Below are 22,203 nucleotides of genomic sequence, written 5' to 3'. Positions count from 1 at the left end.
GTAGTTTTGAGTTTTTTTATTTATGTGGAAAACCATTCATTGCATTAGGAACACAACAGGAAATACAGTTTTTCTGTGTGGAACATGGATCCTGTTCTCGATGCATAAAGCACGACTGCCGTTGAGTACATTCTGGCTAAAAGTAAGAATTTATGAGCCTGGTTAAGTTTGCGTTGTGAAGAAAAACACATTAAGTTCAGGTCTTAAGGTGGGAAAAAAACCATCGTCGTTAGATCTGACTTGATATACGTCAAAAGTAAACAATATTTGCAAATATAAAACTTTAAAATAGTTCAAGGTTTTTTTGTGTGTCAATTTTAAGCCAAATCGCACAACTGGACCTCATAAAAGGCTTGTAGTGTCACTGTCATTTCAAACATTTTAGTACTAAAATAATTAAATGGAAACAGCAAACTTTAAATAAGTGCAACCAGTAAATAAATATTAAATATTGTAGTGCTGAAATACACAAGAGCTGCAAACCTTGAAGAGCTTCAGGATCAAAGGTTTTCCTCCAAAAATCACCAGTAAAATGTAAAAACACTGAAATGATGATTAGAAAGGAGCAAGTAGAAAGGTTTGCATATTAAAATGAAACGGTGGTGGAGGCCTCAGGGAAAGAGTGCTTTCAGGATCCCTATTCATAGTGGACAACTTAAAAAAAAAAACCTTTTCTGTGTCCCTTTTGAATGATCTGTCGGCCTTCAAACGTCTGCCTCTACATCTACATATGACATCCTGCTTGATACAACCTGGAACGCTTACGTGGTTTCGCTCCGTTCTAGCTTAGCACATTTCCCTCAGGGGTGTAGTGAAGGACACAAAGCTGGACGCCAAAGAGGAGCAGCTTCTCTGGATATTCATTCTAAATTGCTTTAGGTGTTTAGTATTCGGATGAGGAATTTAAAAGCAGTTAGGAGGGAAGTGGGGGCGAGTGGCATCAGGCGTTCGCCAGTTCCTCGGCCTCGTCTCTGTTCTCGTTGATTTCCGCCAGGGTCCTGACGAAGCGCGTCCACTCGTCCGCCTTGGGAACGCAGATTTGCTGCAGGACGAAAAGAGCAAATGCATTGATTAGTTTTTAAAATAAAATAAAAATGACTAAAAGCCCCACAGCAGCAGCTGCTGCTGTGGGGCTTTTTTAGTCATTTTTATTTTATTTTAAAAGCGTCACCTCACCTCTCCTACGTCATAGATGTGCACATGCCCCTCCGAGTCTCCAATAGCGATCTCTCTCCCAGTGTGAGACCATCTGACGCGGTTCAGGGCTGCGCCGCCGTCCACGCCGACGCTGGCGGTGGGAACCTTCGACGCACAGCCGAGTTAGAGCGGGGAATCCCGCGTTGAATCGACACAGAAACTGCACATTTCCCTTACTTCTGTGTCATTGTTGAGGTTCCACACGTCCAGACGGCCCGATAGGTCCACGCAGGCGAACAGAGCCGGGTGTGTTGGAGACCACATCGCGTCGTAGACGTAGTCGCAGCTGTCCTCAAATGAGTACAGTGGACGGGTGCTCTGCAGGAAGAAGTCTGGTTGGATCAGGGGTCAGCAACCTCTTTAATCCATCCAGTGTGACTCTTTGGCTAACAATTTGTGGGTTTTGGTACATTTCTTTTGATTAATCAAGTTTTGTTATTTCGGTTTATATGTTTAACATGTCAAATAACTGAGCATCGTGATGGTAAAAGGTTTATTAATCCTCTTTCAGAGTGGTTTGTTGTTAGAATAAACTGCACCACAGTGTCTATTTTGCTGTTCAGAGGCAAATTTCCTTAAGTATAGGACGGAATATGCATGTTTAGATGTTCTTTTTTTGGATTCACCAATGTTGTCCTGACTATATTTGATGATACAAGTAGAAAAGTTTAAGTAACATGATTAGAAAATTCCATATTTGACTCGATTTTCTTGCGTTTTTGATTCCGAATAAATTATTTGGCACAAGGTGTATTTTATTTTGCAAGAAACTTGGATGTATTGCTGTCAAAAGAAAAAAAGGTAACATTTAAAAATAAAAAATAAAATAACTATCAAAAATGAATATTTGTAAATATTAAAAGGAGGGATTTCTTTTCTAAAGTGGAACTCTGGCTGGGTTTTGTTCAGTAGGAAAACTGTTAAAGTTTGCAGATCCCTGGGTTAGAGCTAAGCAACACTGCTAAAGATGCAGTGGCGGGTATTTTCCCGCGTGTCTTCCACACGTCTCACCCTGGTACTCCACAGCTTGACGGTCCAGTCAAAAGAGGAGGAGATGAAGAGATGAGAGAAGTCCACCGGTCCTACGGCGCTGTGGCAGCTCAGCCCCGTCACCGGACCGTGGTGGCCCTCGAACACCTCAGTGATGCCAGCCTTGCTGTGGAAGCACAACACAGAGTCAGACTTTAGCACATTACTAATGAAAAGTGTTGCATATCAGGGCAAGGATGCCTTTCTCCGCTACAGAATTCTGTCAGTAATCGAGTAAACGGTGGAAGAGTTAAGGTAGTGGAAAAAATGTCAACACTGGAGCTACAGCTTTGGTGTAAAAGGGTTAAACATGCACAGACATCAGTAGGGTGCACTTCCAGCAGCGCTTACCTGCCGTGGCGGCAGGCGGTGTAGACGGAGCCGTCCTCGCTCCCCACCACAAAGTTGTTAACATCCCCGAGAGGAAACGCCATGGAAGTCACAGCCACCGCCTTGCTCTGTTTGAACACCAGCTCCAGACTGTCCTGCAGGGAGGACGGGAACAGCGTCAGAGTCTCGTAGTGCGGCTGGCGTTCAGAGAAACGCCCACACAGGCGCGGCGGCGGACCTGGGGCTGGGACAGCATGTCCAGGCTCCAGGAGCACATCTTCCCGTCGGTGGAGATGCTGATCAGGTTGTGAGCGTTCTGAGATCCTACCACGTTCACGCAGTACACAGGATGCTGCGCAGAAAGAGCTGCAAGTTAGAGAGCCAGCTTCTGTTTGGCAAAAAGTGGACGTGGAACAAAAGGTTTTAACTGTGTGTGCAGCAGCAGACAGAGGCGTTCTCTGAACAGGAGTGCGCTTGTTGCTCCTGTTGTCCCACAGGACGATCTGGCCGGAGTACGTCCCGCCCACCACCAGGTTGGGGTGAAACTTTGCAAACCCGGCTGACATCACCTCGGACTGCAAAAAAGACAGGATAAAGAATAGGACTAAAGCCTCAAGAGTTTATCTATCAAAATCTTCTAAAGATTGTGGGTTTTTCATAGTTGTATGCAAAATCAACACAAAGTCAACAATGCCACGAAATGCTTCAGATGAAAAGAACTCACTAAAGATTTGAAGAACAAATTAAATAAATGTGAAAATCCATTTTAAACAAATTTAACTTCAAAACATAAACTGAAGAAAGGTGAAACTTGGATTAAATTATTAGATTAAAGACCAACACCGATCATCTGTTGAGCTATTTTAAAAGCGTTTCCAGTAGGGAGCTTGTGGCCCACCCAGCGTGTTTTCTACCTCACAAATACGCTCTTTTTCCAACTGCATTATTTTGTCAGCTCCCAATTTATAATTTGAATAAAGAAATACTCATATATGTATATATAGTCCTTGGAATGGGTCTCTGTTTTTTCTGTTAAAATATGACAACTGAGTTGAAATTGAGTCTAATAAGTAAAAGAAAACTACTAAAAAGGACTTTAAACTTCCTGACCTGGCAGTGGAAGATGTATTCTGGTGTAGGTTTTTTATACTTCAAGTTCCAGACCAGCGCGACGCCATCGGGCTCGTGTGGAGCGTCCTCGTTGTTGTTGTATGAAGCCACCAGCAGCTCTGGATACTGACAGGAGCAGAGGACAAGTCACAAAAAAGTCTGAGGATCACCATCCATAGGAAAAATAACCAAACACACGTTTCTCAACAATTGAATGGTGTTTTCTGGAAACATTTGATATCGTCTCACCTGAGGAGACCAGTCAAGACAGGTCACCACTCGGTTTTTTGTCCAGCGCTCATCCTCAAAGCGTCTGTTCAGAACTAGCTTGGCGCCAGCTTGCAAATCGCTGCAAAGGAGAAAAAAAAAATAATAATGTCCAAATAGCTTCCACATTCTCATAGATATATTTTTATAATCATTCAAGGGTCTCACCCCTCCTTATCCTCCAGATCCCTGCCACTGTAGTCGAAGCAAACATCCACCTGCTCAGCAAGAACTCTCTCCACGATTCTGCTGCCTCGCTCAAAGAATGACAAGAACTCCTCGGAGTGCAGGACCTGCAGTTTTTCCTCTTCTGTCAACTCCTTTGGAGTGTCTGCGCGCCGATAATTTGGGATTAAGGGGCAGTGGAAAGAGGAGAGAATTTTTATTTTTTCAAAACATGCGACAAACTGGTGTCCTTACCCTCCCCTTGCTGCTCGTCCTGAACAGCTTTTTCCTCCTGGTTGTCCTCTGTCGGTGGAGGAGCAGTGATATCCTCATCCTCCTCTTCTTCTGAGACAAAAACGTGCAAACTGCAGTAAATAAACTTGAGTAAGAAGAAAGAAAGACAAGAAAAGTGGCTGCCTACCAGCTTTTTGATCACTTTGAGACAGGGCGTCTGTGGGTGTCTGTGTTTCTTTGGAGTAGGACACCATCTCCTTGGGAAGAAAGTCCACCTGGGTCAGTTTTGACATGCCAAGCCTCACAGCTCCGCGCCTACACGCCCACGCCGTTCCACAAGGGAAGAGAGGGGGGAAAAGAGTTTGCACCATCAAAGGGGAGCGCCTGAACGGTCTGCACGTATGGACATAGATAATGATGTACAGACATATTTGATGCTCGAAGGCATTTCCTTTTTCGACAAATCTAAGATGAAACCACAAATAGAAGACAAGCCAAAGGAAAGAGGAGGAGGCAGTACCCCATCAGCTCAGAGTCGGAGTGGAGTTGCAGTGTGGAGGGGTCGGGATCCCAATGCAATGTCCTTTACACAGCCAAACACCAGACGGTGTTAGTAAGAGAAAAGCGGGACAAAGAAAACAAAAAGAATAGAGGATGAGAGCAAACGGAGAGGACGGGCAAACGGTGAGTCACGTACAGGATGTTGGAAAGTTGGAGAAGAAAAGAGAAAAGACAGAGAGAAGAATGAGTGTCCGGAAACATCAGCAAGTTGGCGAAAAAGGCAAAGAAATGGGTCAGATTTTGGTTTTAAGCATAAATATTCTGTTAAACACAAACGTCTGCATGCAGGTCAATCAAAGGCACACAAAAATTTCCTAAAACAAGAGAACTCTGTTTGTGTTTTTATTCCCAGTCATGCAACTTTGACAGACCTCGGTCCGGTGTTCCCATCCACAGAATCTTGGCTTCCCGCATCGCTGCCCACTGATTTGTTGGAGGGAGACATGGGGGCGGGGACTAGGTAGTGAAACAGACAGGTATCCTCTGTTACTACCCTCAGGGGCTGAACTGTGAGCGTGTGCGTGTGTGCCAGTGCGCGCACCGTGGGTGGGTGGGTGAGTGAAGGAAGGAGGGAGGGAGGGAGACGGCGTGAGGTGGTGGAGGATGGAAGAAGTGCGTGAACGAGGGAGTGATGAGTTTTCATGCAGAAAAGGGGGGACAAAGCACAAGAGGGCCGACAAAAGGGGGAGAGAGAAGAGAGAATGAAAATAAATGGCAGGCAACGTATTAGGTGTCATGCGCACAACATAGAAAACGGGTTTTGGAGAGCGATGGAAGCCACATTAAGCTGAGACAGAAAGTTCAGACGATAAACGCAACACATTCTAGAAACAAAGGACCCGATGATTTATGGGATGTTAGAATAAACCTTGATGCAGGCTGTAAGTATGGTAAATTTACCGTGTTGTATATCAGGAGTGATGCCAACGCTCTGCAAAAGGGCCTCAGCCTCCCTCCTCTTCCTCTCCAGATCAGAGTCCTCATGGCCGACCGAGGAGCCGGCCTCAGCTCCCCGTTTTGAGTCTCCCTGAGGAGAGCAGACACACAAATTGAGCTTTCTAACGTGACAAAATCTCACGCTGAAATGGAGCCTCGGCATTCTCACTCACATCCTTCTTTTTTTTCTCCTCTTCTTTTCTCTTCTTCTCCTCTCGAATCTGGGCAATCCGTTGCTTCTTCCTCTCCAATTCAGCTTTTAACTCACTCTTGTCAGACATACTGCAGGAGGAAATCAACTATGATCAATCTACGTACATAACAGAAAAATGCAACAAACACTGCAATCATTTGCTTCTTTTTTCATTTTTGTGTCACACAATGTGGTCCAATAACACACATTCAAAGCACATTGTTTCAACCTGTGTTTGTGCAGATAGAACAGTGAGGTTGTAGCCCTGGGCCTGTCACACTGCTACCATGTGAACAGCAAGCAGCTCTCGACAACAATGTTTTCTTTATCAGCTAATCTGCTCATCTTTAATGGTTACGATGGTATTAATAGTAAAAAATTAAATGATTAAGCTAAGCAAAAGATGTCCGTCCATGCTCTGTTAAAGCATTTCACTTCATAATAACCTTATTAATTATGAGTGAGCATGTACAAAATTGTTTAGCAAATAAAAAATCAACACAAATTTGCCTACAAACTTAAATGAAACCAATTGTCAGTTTTTTAACAGAAAAATATGTCTTTTATTCATTGATTTTACAGGTTAAAAATGCATTTCCTGTTCGTTTTCAAAATAAAGTCCCTTCTTGAAGGAAAAATAAAATGAGTTGTCTTTTCATCTCTGTATGAGAGAAATGTAAGGTTCTAACTGATGATATTTGGATTCGAAAAGTTTTTATTTCATGCAATTAAAGCAAAAATAAAACTAAACATCAGAAACACACACACAGAGATATGTGCAGCTTAGCATAATGGTCTTGAATTGATTGGAAACTATATGCATACATTCACATATTTGTAAACATTTCAATTTTAGTTATAACACACATAAAACACAAAACACGCATATCTTACTCTACAATAATCACATAACTCCTCTGTCACTGACTCGAGATGCTACTCCGCCCTTGTCCCAAAACAGCAGCAGAAAAACCTCCCGCTCCTGTCTGTTTCTGTCTTGTTTCATGCCTGAAGTCCGGCCTGTGAGCAGCAGGACGATTCAAACATGTCCGCAGTCATCCTGGCGGATTCTGGCAGCTCAGACAGACAGACAGACGGAGCTAGCATGCTAATTGCTATAGCACCGGGACGGGCGGGGCCTTCTTTAAGCCAGGATACACAGAACGATCACTATAAGCTCTAACGCTTTGTATTCCTAAAAAAACAAATGAGGAAAACTGTATAATTAAATACCTGGAGTCAACGTTCGGATTAAAGGAGAAGAGCGATGGCTGAATCCAGCTTTATTTATGTTTTTTTTTTTTTTTTTTGTTTTTTTTTTTTTTTGAACACAAGATGCTGGAAGAGACGGTCTGATGATGCTGGAAGAGTGGGCGCTCCTTTGGCTCCGTTATCCGCTTTTCTTCTTCTGTGGAGTTTTGCCTGCAAAACCCTTTAGATGTAAATGTACTGCCCCCTAGCGATAGAAATGTAATAGCGAACTGCAAAAATAGCATTTCCTGTAGAGGCTTTTTTTTGCCATCATGCTGAGTGTGAGGACAGATGTTTGATTAGATACACTTATGTAATTTACTCCTGATGTTGTTTGTTCCTTTACCTTTTGTTAATCAGAGAAGGAAAATATCTGTCATTTATTTTTATTGGTATACAACAATATTTCTGATTAATGTTGGGTTTACATGATTAGAGGAAAAGCTGGGGAGACGAAATAGTTATAATTATAAGGACAGTGGCAAAGACACATGTTTTATATTGAGATTATTTTTCAGATCTAAAGCAAAATTAAAACCCAAAAATGAACTTTATTTTTGATAATCAAACATAATTCAAAAGCAAAATGACTTATTTTCAGCAATTGCTTGAGATATTAGCTATGTATTTGCCTTTTTTATCATTTCCTATAGGCCCACTTGTTATTATCTTACATTAACTTGATTCTTTTTTAACTTTTTAATAATCTTTTATATTAAGTTTACTTTTCAAAAGCAATATGTTGAATCCCCTGGGATGTTCAGTCTTGTTGTCATTATAAATCAATTAAAATGTGTTAATTCTGCTAATGTTTTGAAATCAATTGAACTCAAATGGCCTTACACATTTAATAAAATTAGAAATTTACCAGTGAGAAAACTCCTGTCAGCTGCTTTGAAAGGGCCGAACATGAACAAGGAGATCTACTTAAATGTTTTAAAGCACAAGTGACTGATCAAATTTAGACGGTCGATATTCCACTTAAAACTGACAAATTTAAGCACAACCGCAAAAGAGGAAAAAGGGGGATCAATGCAAAAACCTAACAATAAAAGCAAAAGGAGAAATGCGAGATGAATCAAAATTTGTTGGAAAATGATTGATAATTGGTAATCTGTCTGCATGTGCTTCATTACAACTGACTGTATAAATGCTAAATTGGCTGTTTAAACTTCATTGGTTTTACATTTATTAAATAATGCTTTTAAAATTATCGAAAAACAAAATGAGTGGGGTGTTTTTTTCTATTTTTTCTAAATTTGTAGATTTCATTTAATAACAAATTAGAAAAAAAATTACAAACTCAGTAACAGACTTTTGTATCATTTTGTTCATTTTGTTGTTGTTTTATTGATACATTTACTTTCATTGGTTGTATGTCCATACATGACTCACTGTGTGGTTTGTCATATGAAAAATATAAAGAACCTGCTTCTGTCCATAATCTAGAAAATGATCATTTGCACGAATGCCATTAGTGTTGGACCCTTTTGGTTGGATTCACTGTGGATCTGGCTGAGCATAACGAAAGGGGTCATACAGGTCACGTTTGAAATCATAGGGGTCGTAATGGGGGTAGAGGGATTTCTTCACCCCTGCTGGAGCTGCAGGAGCGCTCTGTTCCGCTTTTGCTTCTTCCTCTTTAACCTCTGGTTCTTCGGCAGGTTCTGCTGGCGTGGATGCCTCCTGGACGGGTCGGGGAGGGTGGTCGACGAGGCAGTCGGGATCCCAGTACGGGTCACAGTCGTACTCCATGCCTTTGGCTCCGTCAGCGGGAGGGACAGCTGGCTCTGACTTTGCAGGAGCAGGAGTGGCTGTAGATGGCCGGGACACCGACGCAGCCTTCATCTCCTCCTCTGTTTTGGGCGCGCAGGCGGGATTGAGTCTTGGGTCGCAGAGAACAGGCACAGCTCCCGTCGGCAGGTACACGATCTGGGGTTTGCACAGCGGGTCCTTGGGGTTGCACAGGTAGATCCTTTGGGCGTTCTCCAGAGGATCTGGTGTTGGGGCAGGTGTGGTGGGAGGTGGAGGAGGCTGAGTTGTTGTTGGAGGTCCCACAGTGCTAGTTAGGAAACCTAAGGCATTTTGGTATTTGGAGGCATCTGGGCCATAGGTCAACTCCAAGTTCCGCATCTGCTGATACAACATCCTGATCCTGTCGATCTCATAGAGCTGACAGAGAAACAGACACGTGTTAGAGATAGAAAAAAAAAGGATTTGGGCTGTTAGATGGACGTTTCCTCACTCCTTCAATGTGCCCAATGCTGTTGTAGTAGCGGTAGTAAGACTGGAAATCAGGGTTGGCTCTGTACCACTTTGGATCAATGTTCCTTTTTGGTCGAGAATTGGTCAAGAAATCATTTGCTGCAGCAGAATTGATCCTCAGTGAGGGTCCTTGGAAAGAAAAAGGACGCAACAATATGATATGATACCTATATTTATCTCTGGTATCAAACCTTTTAGATTTATTTTTTAAAACACCTAAATTAAATCATTCTTCTATCACTTCGAAAAAAGAATGTTGAGCACAAAGATCTGAATTATCATCTTCGCCAAAGGCATTACCAAAGTTTTTTAAATACATTGTTTTTCTTATTTAAAAAAATTGATTTGGTCAAAAGAATGAAGAAATAAAGAAAAAGATAAGAACAGAAAACAAAGAGAAACAATTTAAAAATGAAATTTGGGAGAAAGAAGGAGTTTTGTTACAAATTTAGACCCTTCAAAGATTTCTTCACGTTTTAAATTCTAAATGCTTCAAATGTCATCTATATGTTGAATAGCTTCGTTTTTTGATAAGGTTTAAACATAGGTTGTAAAAACATTTTCTATTAGAGAAGACATTTTTTAACATTCATTTTAGAAATAAATGTCTTTTGTTCTATTTATTGTTTTCTTTTAATTATTCTTCCATTTCATTTTCTGCAAAAGGTAAAGCCATTAAACACAAATCTTGCATTTCTCAGACTTTAGCACAATATCTCCGCTATGGAAGCTTAAAAGAATAGTGTAAAATCTTTAGTGTCTTGTCGTTTAATATGTCTTTCATTTTCTGTAATTTTTAATTTTTTTTTAAATTCATTTGTGACTTCCAGTTTAATTTGCCATAAATTTTCACTCCCGAGATTTGATTTTTGTTGCCTTTTAATTTCAGCTCCACCTAGAAATATCATCACGCGGTTAATTTTTTAAAGTCGTGCTTAAATCATCGACCAATCTGAGCCAGAAGGTGATTCGGTACCTGCAGAGTGTTTGACTTTCATCAGAGAGGTTGATTCCAGCAAACCTGTGGGAGGCAAACAGGATTTGAGACAAAAAAGTTTTAAACCATAACTGGATGTTTTATGCATTTTACTCAAACAAACCTGGCATTAACAGCAGGCAACAGAAAAAACTCAACACAGAGACCTGAGAAGCCATCCTTGATCTCTGTAATAAAATTAAAAAAAATCTTGAATTTAGTTGGAACTATTTGTAAACTAATCAAGACACAAAAAACCCCAATAACTTAAACTCTATCATCTTTCATCTTGCTGAACGCACAGTTTGTTTTGCATTTAAAATTCTCCACTAGCGAAGGTATTTTTGGATTTTTTTAACAACTCACAGAAAAGATTGTTTTTCTGATATCTTCAACTTTTAACTGAACACACACTGAAATAGAGGACCTGTATGCCTACCTGCTGCTGCTGCATCCTGGTTTCTCCTGCAGCTCAGCTGCTCATCCATAAGTACAGCTGAGATCACAGAAGGCTGGACTCCACCCAGCCTGCATTTCCTGTAAACACGTGGACCGCTTCATCAGTATATCAACTATAAAGCAGCAGTTGAAGATCAGCTTCAAACAAAATGTGAGACCTTATTAAGCCATGTGAAGCAGCGCTGTAACAATAGGGGACACCCCCTGGAGTAGTCTGAGCTTTTCCTTTATATCTTATGTATGTTTTAACTAACTGTAAAAAATGTAGATAAGGCCAAACTTTTATTTGTGGACCTCCACTTATATATGAGCTTAATTAATCCCATTTTCTTTTTCTTTTTTTTGCTTTGAAATAAAAGAAAAGGAATTATAAAAAGGTTTGTCCTGCAAAACACGTTTGTTCTTTTTCCACAGAACAAACCACCTCCACCAGGTGAAACGTGTCACGTCTTTGCCGACTGCTTCCTGACAGCTAACAATTAGGCCTCTGCTTCCAACAGCTGGATTGCTCCTTTCAACTCCAGTCAAAAAACAGAGAAGTCATGTCAGCCAGTCTTTAAGCCAGACACATGCAGGATTTATGAGCTAGCTAAACTGACTAAACCTTCACCATTTTGTTTTTTCAAGAAAACATTTGAACTTTTATTAATTCACAAATATCTGTTAGTTTACACATTGAACCGTCCTTGTAGATTAACAGAAAAAAAGCATGAGAAACTGACGATTTAATGGGTTGTGAAGCTACAAAAGTTCAATTAAGAATCACCAGCAATGGTACATAAGGTCATACTATTCTAACTAAAATGGATCAAACCTTTTTTTCAATTCATTTTGTCCTTTAGGGTACTGAATTGTATTATTATTTATGCCTGTCAGTCGCCCGTTTGTCATTTCATCACCTGAAGTAATTCTATCCCTTAAATCAGCAGCTACCACTGCAATCAAAGACTGCCAGAAGGAGACAGAGAGTCTGAGGAGTTCGGCCAGGTGGCTAATGGTAACCACGGTACTGTAATTTTTCTGAGTGCATGACAAAAATGGAGGGGTAAAGCCATCCGTTACCTCCAAACTACACATATTTATCTGACCTGGACACATAACAAAATAGTCGGACACAATAAATCAGTGAGAAGGCGTGATCTGAGAGGGAAAAAATACCATACGTTTAAAATCCTCACATTTTCTTATAGCTTTGAATAAAAAGGTTAGTTTATTTATTTATTTATTTTAGGTTTTTTTTTTTTTTTATTTCTTGTTTTTTTTAAAGGAGAATGACTGGTTAAATACTGGGTCCATAAATGAGAACAGAGATTAAGGAAAGCACATCTCAAACCTAACAGTGATTCTGGTTTTCCCCCAAAAAAAACAATGTTAGACATTATAGTTCAAACATTTTATAATGGATAAAAACCTTCACAAAGTCACAATCAAACAGACAATAAAACATGGATGCATTATTAAGACATCTCAGATTTCCTCTGATCTAAAAAGTTTTAATGCCAGTTACCTGGCAATCAACATATTGATTCATTTTCTGGTACATTTTGCTCTTGATAATCACAGTTTCACTGGCTTTTTAATTCTAAAAAGGACAAAATATTTTTAAAAAAGCAACAACACAAAAAAGCCAGCCATATAAATGAGACAAAATCATTTCATTAATGTCACCTGAATTCAGGATTTAGAATTTGTTTAAAGTTTCCAATTTGCCATTAAGCTATTGTGCAATTCAAGCATTAAAATAGAAAGAACTGCAATAACAAAATTTTTACTTAAGTCAATATTTTATTGTTTGCTGTAAATGGATGTACTATGCAGTGGTGCCACCCCTGGCCAGTGGCCACCCCACTAGCCACTATAAAGTGTGGTAGCATCACAGCAGGCGGCAAGTCGCTCTGATCACCTAAACCGGCCCACACCCCCTCCCCTCCCTGCTGCCTCTGTGTGCGCAGACATTTAAAGCTGGATGCAGAACAGAATATAACGGTGAGGCTGATCTTCCTTCGGGGTTCACTTCCGCGTTCGAACCCTCAGAGCCTCCAGAGCAGGTTAAACCAAAGAACCAGTCTCAGTTCTTCAAGAAGAACTTTATTGATTACTTTTTCCTCAACTCCAAAACTCACTGCGCGTGTATGCGCTCTACACACTCACACGCGCTGTCCCCCCTCTCTTCCTGCATCGCGTGACGGAGCGCGAGCACCGGTTTGCACTGGCAAACCACTGTGGAGTTCTGGCAAATATCAAAAATAGTAATGTTTTAGAATTTTTTGTAAAGCAACATTTATTCTTTTTTTAATCTGTGGTTGACATGCTACTGGAATCTCATCAGATAAATTTGCACATCAAAACACAGTTAAAATGTGCTGCTAAACCATCAGTAATAAATGGTAACAGCAAAAAAAGTTATTTTCTACTCTTTTCAACTAAAATATTTACGTCTATTTATTTTACTTCAAACTGATAAAATAAAAGTTAACAAAGAATGTTGATATACAAAGTTCAAAAAGGGCTTCAGGTGAAGTTGAACAAGTTGACTTAAATTTTTACATACAGGATCTTTAAAGAATGACAAGAAACGGATGAATACACTGAAAAGAATCAGTTGTGCAAAAGAAAAAAATACATAGTTGAGTCCCTGATAAGTATTTATTATAATTTATAATTGCTTTGAATTTTTTATGAAATTTTTGTTGAACATTCAGTCGTCATTCATTTTCTATTCCGTTTAGTGCCTTTCGGGGTCACAGGGTTGCCAGTGCCTATAGGCTATGGCCTTGCCTATGACCTATGGGCTTGTGGGCTCAGGCAAGGGGCGCCCTGGACAGGTCACCAGTCTGTCGCACACCCATTTACTCTCACACTCACACCTATGGACAATTTAGAATTTCTGTTTAACCTATAATGCATGTTTTTGGATGGTGGGAGGAAGCCGGAGATCTGTACTACTGTAAAATTCACTACATAACTTGCTTTTAGAGGCGTTTTACATATCTATCTATCTATCTATCTATCTATCTATCTATCTATCTATCTATCTATCTATCTATCTATCTATCTATCTATCGATATAGATATATCTTTATCATCTATCTATCTATATAGATATACATATATGTATCTATCTACATATATGTATATCTATATAGATAGATAGATAGATAGATAGATAGATAGATAGATAGATAGATAGATAGATAGATAGATAGATAGATAGATAGATAGATAGATAGATAGATAGATAGATAGATAGATAGATAGATAGATAGATAGATAGATAGATAGATATCCACTAGATGGCAGTCTAACGGTTCATTCGCATCCTACGTCATATCCTGTTATGAAGTTCTGTAGTTCCCAATTTTTTGACCTGTCAGCATTGTAGTACCATCTGTCGCTGCAAATACATCGTTTCGTTTTACGTTATATTCACATTTTTATCTGTGCTATCGATGGTAAAAATATTTTGGCGCTAATGTTCTGGAAGTTGTTTCTGCATTCCGTTATAGTCATGGTAGATGAACAGATTGCTAACGGCTAAAATTAGCTAACAAGCCGCCTTAACTTCACAGCCAGCTAGCATCCAAGCCTACTTAGCAGTACTAGCTTAGTCTGCTGACAGGACGAGTGTTGGAATCCGCCCACCACTCCAGAGCAGAGTCCCGGACAGAAGACAAAACGGTACGCAAAATTAAACTGAATATCTACTTCTAGCCTCCTACGCGCCGGATATTTGTTAGCGTCTTGGTGGTTTTGTTGCGCTCCTGATCGTTCATAAGCCGGGAATTGAAAGTGCTGAGCTGATCAACTAGTGTCACCAGTTTAGCTACTCCCGTCAGCTGTTACAGCGACTTCTCTCTGTTTGAATCTGACATATAAACCTAAGTTTAGTGACGGATGTTGGCTACTTTGTAGAGATATTTACTTTTTGTGCTGTTAAACAGGCTATCTTTGTGAAATGTAGATGAAGGTTGTGGCTGAAACTGTTGGGAGGCCAGGAAAGAAACCCAAAACGCCCATAAACGGAATACCCAGCTAATTATGTAACTGTAGAAACATCTACAGAACTGAAAATCAATTGTCTGATAATTTATTTCAATTGTTTGGTTTTGATTTACAATATACACATTTAATTCTTGTGTATAAAGTAATAATCTGTATTTAGTAACTTCATAATGTCAACTGTAAAGTGAAAATCTTAGGCTACATAAATGTAAACTTTATGACACAATGAATACATTAGCTAAAGAGTGAATAATAGTGAAAAGGTAATGCATTATTGATCAAAAAATGTGTTACTTGTCATTTTTTTCCCACTCCTATTCCGGTGCTTTTAGTCAGACAAGCCTTGGCTCTGTCTTTTTTGTTGCTTTCTTATTATAGCAGCTCTTTTCAGCGATGACATGTGCTGTTGCTGTAAATCATTCCTGTCGCTAAAGCCCTGCTGTACCTTCTAGTCCCAGCCACCAGCAGCTGCCAAAAGAAAGAGGTGGATTGCTTGTGCAAATGCCCAATGTCGGATAAGGTTGCCGTCCCCAGCAGGACAGTGTGCAGCCGTGCCCTTGTTTTCATCGTGCTGTCTCACACTGATAACCCATTGAGCTGAAGATGCCACCGACACACAGGCCACTATTTAACTCACTTTAATGAGCTTTATTTGTTGGTGGTGTGGTGGAATGTGTGGAATGAGGCACAGCCTGTATCTGCAGATGGCTTGGACTGGATTCTAGCAGTCACTTTTGTTTTACAGTGCACTTACAGACAGGATGGGTGTGTTAGAGGAAGCACAAAAATCCTAAACGCGTTTAGAATAATGAAGATTGGATGGCAGCTTTAAAAATATAAAATATGCAAATTTACGATTGGTAGGCAGTTTGATGAACTATTTTCTTTAGTGTTCTCGCCTCTCAGTGAGAAGGCACTGGCCTTTTTTGTGTGGAATTTGCATGTTATCCCTGTGTATGTGTGGCTTTTCTTTCCGGCTTCCTCCCACAGTCCAAAAACATACTTTCAAAGGTTAATTTGTTATTCTAAAGTGTCCCTAGGTGTGCATGTGTGTGTAAGTGATTGTGTGCCCTGTAACAGACTGGGGACCTGCCCAGGGTATGCCCCGCCTTCCCCCAACAGTAGCTGGAACTGACCCTGGTGACCCTGTGACCCCGAGGGGGATATAGCGGGTTATGAGAAGTGGATGATCGGATTTATTTAGAAGTGTCAATAAACTAAAATGATTTGAAATAATGAGACAAGTAGTGAAAGTCACTCAGCTTTCATAAATGTATGCACCTTTTGACTGTGGAGCAGGTCTGGGTCTTATGTGGCCATTTATCGACATTTATTCATTTCCAAAACCATCAAATACTAAGGAAGGGCTGTGAGTTTTACAGAAAAGTGTTGCAATCTCCAGCTTGGCCGGGATTCCAGCTCGGGCTCATGTAGTGTGCAGCTTCTGTGAGTCGGTCAAAGGTAAAACTACGGCATGTCAACTTTATAACCCCACAGCTGTTGGGATTTACAGTCAGCCGATTAAGTAACAGACCTGCATTTTGGAAACATTGACACACGACACTGTAACGCAACGTCTGTGAGTCTGTTACATCACGGTCCAAGTCTTAGGAAACCAGTACATTTCACAGTTTAGAGGCATTTGGTCTTACTTTCCAGACAGATGGAGGCCCAAAGCTCCTGTGACCTGCTGCTGTCCAGGAAGAGAAAAAAAGAGGACTCCAATGGAGAGACCGATGAAGGAGAAAGACCAGGGAAAATCCCCAGATGCACTGTGGTGAGTCAGCCGTCACGGGGCAGCGTTGCTGTCCCGTAGGGTCCACACGGCTCTCTAAAAATTCAAACGGATCAAAGAAGAAAAGGGTTGGGGTTTTCGTTTTAGGCCAGACGATGACTAGATCAGATGTGTTCTGTCGCAGCCTTATGTTGTGTGAATCAATATTTCATTTGCCGGGGGTGTCCTCTCATTCTGCTGCGTTCGGTTCTGTAGGGATTAAGAAACCCAGCGCCTTTCGCAGATGAAATCAAGCCCGATGGGAAACCCTATAAGAGAGTCACCATGGAGGAGGCAAAGAGGGGAACACCTCGTGAGTTTAAACTTCCTCTTCCTCATCTGCTGCTTGTCTCTGAGGGATTTGATTTTGTATGATGTGACATTTGTTTATCTTTTTAACCGTCAAGCAGTTTGTTCTTGTCGAAAATGAACCGGCTTCTGATTTAAGGTTTGTTACAGGACATATTACTCAAATGAATTTTGATTTGATGTCCAGTAAAAGTAAAAAAACGACAAAACACAGATCTATTAAGCCCATTTCAGATATCAAGTTATACACTGGTTAGAAAATAGAAATAGAAAAAACTATTAAAAAAATTTTCCTTTAAGGTTTAAATGATAAATACTCACATTTCACCACAGAAGGGTATAAAGAATTAGAGATGTAGGTAATGAAGTTCTACAAACTGAGCCCAAATCATCAACTCTCCACTCTCATGCTTATTGCTTGGTTGATATGGTTTGTTTATATCTCTTTCTTTCTCTCTCAATTCATTTGGTTTTTCTGATTGCTTTTCCAAACATTTGTTCTTTAAAGTGTTATTTAAGACATTTCAAAGATGGCCAAAACCTTTGGTTGAATCTACTAAACCGATGAGAACAGTGTTATTCAGAATCGATGGTTTTCCCAGCGTTGTGTGGACTCGTTTCTGTGCCTGTCATCTGTAGTCATGGCGTCCGTATCTCATCTTGTCTCCGTGCAGCTGACAGACCCGTTCGTGTCTACGCAGACGGCATCTTTGATGTTTTCCACTCGGGTCACGCCAGAGCGCTCATGCAGGCTAAACGCCTCTTTCCAAACACGCATCTGATTGTTGGAGGTAAGAATGAAAGTCTTTGTGTAGTATTGTGCGTGTCCTAATTAGGGTTGGGTTGATCAAATCGATAAATTGATCGGAATCGATCCAAGCTTAATAGATCAATAACAAATCCATAGAAATAGAGATCGATCTTTTCTGCCTTTCCTTTTCCGGTGACCTAATGCAAAGTGGACTAGCTTGGTGCTAGTGTAGAATGGAATTTCCTGTAGGATGACTAATGCTAACGCTTGGTCGACCTAACCCTTGTGCTATCCTAGGCACTTCAACATTGGGAGTTGGGTCATCTAGACCCACTAGACAGTGCTCTGAACCTTTTTTCTTCAATGATTTGTGATCTTCACTGGTGTCCATGGATTACATGAAATCTTTCCACCTTTATCCACCTTTGTCATGGTAGGGGGAACACGTCAATGGAAGGGTGGGGTCATCTAAGATAGCACAAGGCCTAAACATACGTTGCTGACTTTGCATATTCAATATTCACAGGCATGAATTTTCCCCAAAATCTTTTTAAAAGTAATAATTTGTGGTCTAAAGCACCATTTTCTGCTCAAATCTTCTAGAATAAAGTGAAATGTTATAGCACTAGCTCCACCTAGTGGCCAAACTGAAACAGCCTCCAGGGAGAGGCAGAACATTTATTTTGAGCCGGTTTAGAGCCTGTACGATGTTACTGATGGCACGTTTTTGTTGGAGCTTCTCTGTTTGAGAAACCATGTGACTCTGGTTTATTATTTCACTAATACATTTTACAGTATGAGAACTATACCAGATTAATATGAATATCCTCAAAACATATATTGATTAGTAATGTATTTCTATACAAAGGTGTCTAAATGTGTGAGCTGTGTAAATTCAAAAGGGAATTGAACTGAATTAAATCAAATCAATTGGATCAACAGAATCAAAAGGCTCTGGTAAATTGAATCGATTCTGGAAATTATTGGTGAAATTCAGCCTTAGTCTCAATAGCTGTTTCATTGGAATGATAAAGTCTTGTCATTTCTATGTATACACTCGGTTTGTTGTGTGTTGTTTTGTGTCTTTCAGTTTTACAATGAATGTGTATAGATTTCAGAAATAATCCTTTCATGTGATTTGAAGTGTGCAGCGATGACCTCACCCACAAATACAAGGGCTTCACCGTGATGAACGAAGACGAACGCTATGACGCCATCACACACTGCCGCTACGTGGACGAGGTGGTGCGGAATGCTCCATGGACGCTAACGCCAGAGTTTCTAGCAAAACACAGAGTAAGTGGCAGTCAAAACAGAAAAAGAGACTTTTTTTTTTTCCCATTGAAAGATTCATGTGGGAAGGGAGTTGCCACCATCCCTGATCCGGTGATTAGTGGGACATGGAACGGAAATGAGCATTTAGTGTGTTGATTTCACTTCTCTAGATCGACTTTGTGGCCCATGACGACATCCCATACTCATCGGCAGGAAGTGACGACGTATACAAGCACATTAAAGATGCAGGTGAGCAGCACATTAAAAGGAAGACGGGATTTTATCTGTTGGAAGCTAAAATAGTTGGACATGGATCAAAAATGACTCTATGTTCAACTAAAGTTTAAGGCATTTACTACTAAATAAATATGAACTTCTTATAAAATTTAGTCTGCAATTTGGACTTCAGATGAAAAATCTTCTTTTCAGAACTTGCCTGAACTTTGTTTATGTCACTGCAGGGAACATATGACAGACAGGTTTGATCTGTTTGCTAATCTGCAGACTAATTATTGTTTTAAATTGGGTTTTTGAAAGGTATGTTCGCTCCCACCCAGCGGACAGAAGGCATCTCCACCTCGGACATCATCACCCGCATCGTTCGGGACTATGACGTGTACGTGAGGCGCAACCTGCAGAGAGGCTACACGGCCAAAGAACTCAACGTCAGCTTCATCAATGTACGCCACCTCACCAACTAAACACAAACTTTAGGCACAGATTCTGTTCTTGGCTGCTTTTCTGTCTACTTCCTTTGAATTTTCAACTGTGAGAAATCAGTAAGCTATAAGAGATTTTTGTTAGATTATTCTTAATTAAAACAGTTTGACACGAGTCAATAATAAAAAAAAATATATAAACTATGATGGAATTTGACCTCCTGCTGTAGTATAACTATATTACTGTTCATTTCTTTGCACTTGGACCTTGGCTGGATTATTACAGTCTTTTCTTTTAGTCAATCTCTCGACATCATTTCACAACATTTGCCTGAAATGTCGACAGAATTTCCACAAAGCTTTCGCTGCATTAAAGGTGACCTCGTTTGATTCAAGGACGCTTTTATTTATAGAAGACGTTCATCAGAGGGACTCTTAAATCAGGACATTTGAAATATTTCTGATTTTTAAACCTGTTTTTAATGATTGTGTGGTTCACTTCACACTCTTCTAATATGTCGATTTATTTCGGTTTTTGTCTAATTTCCTAACAGGAGAAGAAGTATCACCTGCAAGAGCGCGTGGACAAGGTGAAGAGGAAGGTGCGAGACGTCGAGGAGAAGAGCAAAGAGTTTGTCCAGAAAGTGGAAGAGAAAAGCATCGACCTCATCCAGAAGTGGGAGGAAAAATCCCGGGAGTTCATCGGCAACTTTTTGCAGATGTTTGGCCCAGAAGGAGCTCTGGTGAGGAGGGGTTTTCTGATGGCACTTTGCAGCCAAACATGCACAAGAAAAAGTCTGATAGTGACTCTATTTCCTGTGCTGAAAAGGAAGAATCAAGTTTTTCAAAGTGCTGTTTTTCTCTCCTCATCAGAAGCACATGTTGAAAGAAGGAAAAGGCCGCATGCTGCAGGCCATCAGCCCCCGGCAGAGCCCCAGCAGCAGCCCCACCCGCGAGGAGCGCTCGCCCTCTCCCACATTCAGGCTTCCTTTCTTCTCCAAGGCCTCCCCGCCTCACCACAGCGGGGCCCGGGGATACCTCGTCAGCGAGGACGACGATGAGGACGATGAGAGTTAGGAAACGCCTGACTTCTCAGTCTGTGGGGTCCCAGTCACAACCGGTTTTCATCAAGGTGTTCATTTAGTTTTAGCACCATGTCTTGTTCAAATGGAACGACCAGGTTCTCTAGATCACATAATTTAAAAAGAAAAAGATTTTATTCATTTTTTTGTGTCTTGTAAAAGTCAAGTTAACACTTACCACTAGTCACTTAAGTTCTTTAAAAGTTGCGTTCATGTATGTCTGCCACTTTTTGTAGGCAGTTATTCACTGCCGTCTTGGAACTTCTTCAGGTGGAACACCAGCTCAGGTGTTCCCATCATGACTGGCGCTCGGCCTTTTGTTGCAGCAGTTTTAATAGAGGTGGGGATGGGACACTGCAGAGCAAGAAAGGGTTTGAACGAGCTCACTCAGGTGTTGGGACGCTTAATACTTTGCTCTTCCTTTAGCTAAGATGTTCTTAAAAACTCTGAACTCTCCAGATTACATGGGATCCGCACCTGACAGCAGAAATGTTGACTTTTGTTGTTGCATGCATTGTTTGTGTGCAAGCTCTCAGAGTCGAGCATTTCCAGCTGTTGGCATCTTTGTGTTTAATTCTTTTAAATTTTATTAAATGACAGTCTTTGAAAGACTTAATTTCAAACAAGACGCCTTTTTTAGCGGCGTAAAAGTGAAAAGTTTTTAAAATTATGCACAAAATGACTATTTTTTGTAGTTAGTATCCTTTTGTTTTTTTTTTCTTTGGTTAAAGCAAAAAAATCAACACAAGACAAAAAAGCTCAAATTTGAACTGTGAGGATTATGCTTCCATAAAAGAAACATTAATGTGCACGATTAAAGAACAGCACTGTACGATTAAGTGAGCTTTTTTAACAATGAAAAAGCGTCTGATCTATAATATTCAGAACAGGTTTGAATGGTCAGCATAGAGGAATCACATTGCTGCTGCAATTCGGCTTCATTTCCAGTGTGGTCTCATAGTTTAAAAGCATGTGTAGCTAAAGTCACCTGATCCAAGGATTTGATGCTTTACTGTCATGACTAACAATGTTCTTGATCAAATTTGGACAAGTCTCTTTATTGTAAAGCAAAGCTACAAAGATCTCTTTCAAAGGGTTAGGAGCCAGATGTTTCAGTGTCAGGGACTTGGATCCAGTCTGACGTCGTCTGGAAACAGCCATGAATTTGGTGCTAAGCAACGTTGGGAGAGCCTGGCTTTGATTCTCGTGGAATCTTTTTTCCTTTTGAGTCTGTTTTCAGTGCGAGCATGTCCTTAAAGTGCAGACTCCAATAACAGCCCTGAGAGGCTGGCACCCAAATGTTACCGTCTGGAATATTGTCTTGCATTCTTGATGTAGAGGAAACAAAACAAAAAAAATAAACACTTTGACAAAACTA

General features: G+C 40.5%; 3 protein-coding genes across 13 annotated transcripts; 1 reads left to right on the top strand and 2 right to left on the bottom strand.

The window, feature by feature from the left end:
* Position 1: 1 nt before the first annotated feature.
* Positions 2-7,407, bottom strand: LOC101158306 (cytoplasmic dynein 1 intermediate chain 2). 9 transcript variants are annotated; one of them, XM_011486660.3, is made up of 17 exons: positions 7,256-7,407; positions 6,003-6,111; positions 5,794-5,920; positions 5,265-5,400; positions 4,853-4,915; positions 4,520-4,647; positions 4,354-4,440; positions 4,102-4,264; positions 3,916-4,015; positions 3,667-3,792; positions 2,985-3,131; positions 2,795-2,908; positions 2,578-2,711; positions 2,209-2,353; positions 1,375-1,515; positions 1,177-1,302; positions 2-1,042 (listed from the first exon to the last, which is right to left on the bottom strand). In XM_011486660.3, exons 2-17 carry the CDS (start codon positions 6,108-6,110, stop codon positions 941-943), a joined length of 1,947 nt encoding a protein of 648 aa, XP_011484962.1. In that variant the 5' UTR covers position 6,111; positions 7,256-7,407; the 3' UTR covers positions 2-940. The 9 variants fall into 9 exon arrangements, with proteins under 9 accessions (XP_011484962.1, XP_011484963.1, XP_011484960.1 ...); XM_011486661.3 differs by having other exon boundaries at positions 4,354-4,443; positions 5,265-5,349; XM_011486658.3 differs by having other exon boundaries at positions 4,354-4,443; positions 7,256-7,404.
* A 1,206-nt stretch (positions 7,408-8,613) lies between these two features.
* LOC101158054 (extensin-like) lies at positions 8,614-15,477 on the bottom strand. Its single transcript, XM_011486652.2, has 6 exons — positions 15,421-15,477; positions 10,954-11,051; positions 10,639-10,702; positions 10,515-10,559; positions 9,519-9,667; positions 8,614-9,445 (listed from the first exon to the last, which is right to left on the bottom strand). The coding sequence occupies exons 2-6, from the start codon at positions 10,966-10,968 to the stop codon at positions 8,774-8,776; spliced, it is 945 nt and encodes a 314-aa protein (XP_011484954.1). The 5' UTR covers positions 10,969-11,051; positions 15,421-15,477; the 3' UTR covers positions 8,614-8,773.
* Positions 14,306-22,200, top strand: pcyt1a (phosphate cytidylyltransferase 1, choline, alpha). Of its 3 annotated transcripts, none has more exons than XM_004079163.4 (9): positions 14,306-14,651; positions 16,635-16,752; positions 16,966-17,062; positions 17,733-17,849; positions 18,954-19,105; positions 19,255-19,333; positions 19,622-19,764; positions 20,298-20,486; positions 20,617-22,200. In XM_004079163.4, the coding sequence occupies exons 2-9, from the start codon at positions 16,639-16,641 to the stop codon at positions 20,818-20,820; spliced, it is 1,095 nt and encodes a 364-aa protein (XP_004079211.1). In that variant the 5' UTR covers positions 14,306-14,651; positions 16,635-16,638; the 3' UTR covers positions 20,821-22,200. The 3 variants fall into 3 exon arrangements, with proteins under 3 accessions (XP_004079211.1, XP_011484955.1, XP_023821291.1); XM_011486653.3 differs by having other exon boundaries at positions 14,314-14,651; positions 16,639-16,752; XM_023965523.1 differs by lacking the exon at positions 14,306-14,651 and adding an exon at positions 15,428-15,459 and having other exon boundaries at positions 16,639-16,752.
* The last annotated feature ends 3 nt before the right edge of the window (positions 22,201-22,203 follow it).

The sequence above is a fragment of the Oryzias latipes genome, chromosome 17 (assembly GCF_002234675.1).
Source record: "Oryzias latipes chromosome 17, ASM223467v1".
NCBI classification, from domain to species: Eukaryota; Metazoa; Chordata; class Actinopteri; order Beloniformes; family Adrianichthyidae; genus Oryzias; species Oryzias latipes.
Note: the sequence above shows the minus strand (reverse complement) of the source record. Positions and strands in the feature narration are given on the sequence as shown.

Coding starts and splice junctions, on each gene's coding strand:
- LOC101158306 (XM_011486658.3), bottom strand. CDS start 6,110: ATGTCTGACAAGAGTGAGTTAAAAGCTGAATTGGAGAGGAAGAAGCAA. Junction 4,648..4,852: donor TCCGACTCTGAGCTGATGGG/GTACTGCCTCCT, acceptor GTGGGCGTGTAG/GCGCGGAGCTGTGAGGCTTG. Junction 3,132..3,666: donor AATACATCTTCCACTGCCAG/GTCAGGAAGTTT, acceptor TCTTTTTTGCAG/TCCGAGGTGATGTCAGCCGG.
- LOC101158054 (XM_011486652.2), bottom strand. Junction 9,668..10,514: donor GAAAGTCAAACACTCTGCAG/GTACCGAATCAC, acceptor TTTCTTTCCAAG/GACCCTCACTGAGGATCAAT. Junction 9,446..9,518: donor GCATTGGGCACATTGAAGGA/GTGAGGAAACGT, acceptor TTTCTCTGTCAG/CTCTATGAGATCGACAGGAT.
- pcyt1a (XM_004079163.4), top strand. CDS start 16,639: ATGGAGGCCCAAAGCTCCTGTGACCTGCTGCTGTCCAGGAAGAGAAAA. Junction 16,753..16,965: donor AAATCCCCAGATGCACTGTG/GTGAGTCAGCCG, acceptor TCGGTTCTGTAG/GGATTAAGAAACCCAGCGCC. Junction 19,106..19,254: donor AGTTTCTAGCAAAACACAGA/GTAAGTGGCAGT, acceptor TCACTTCTCTAG/ATCGACTTTGTGGCCCATGA.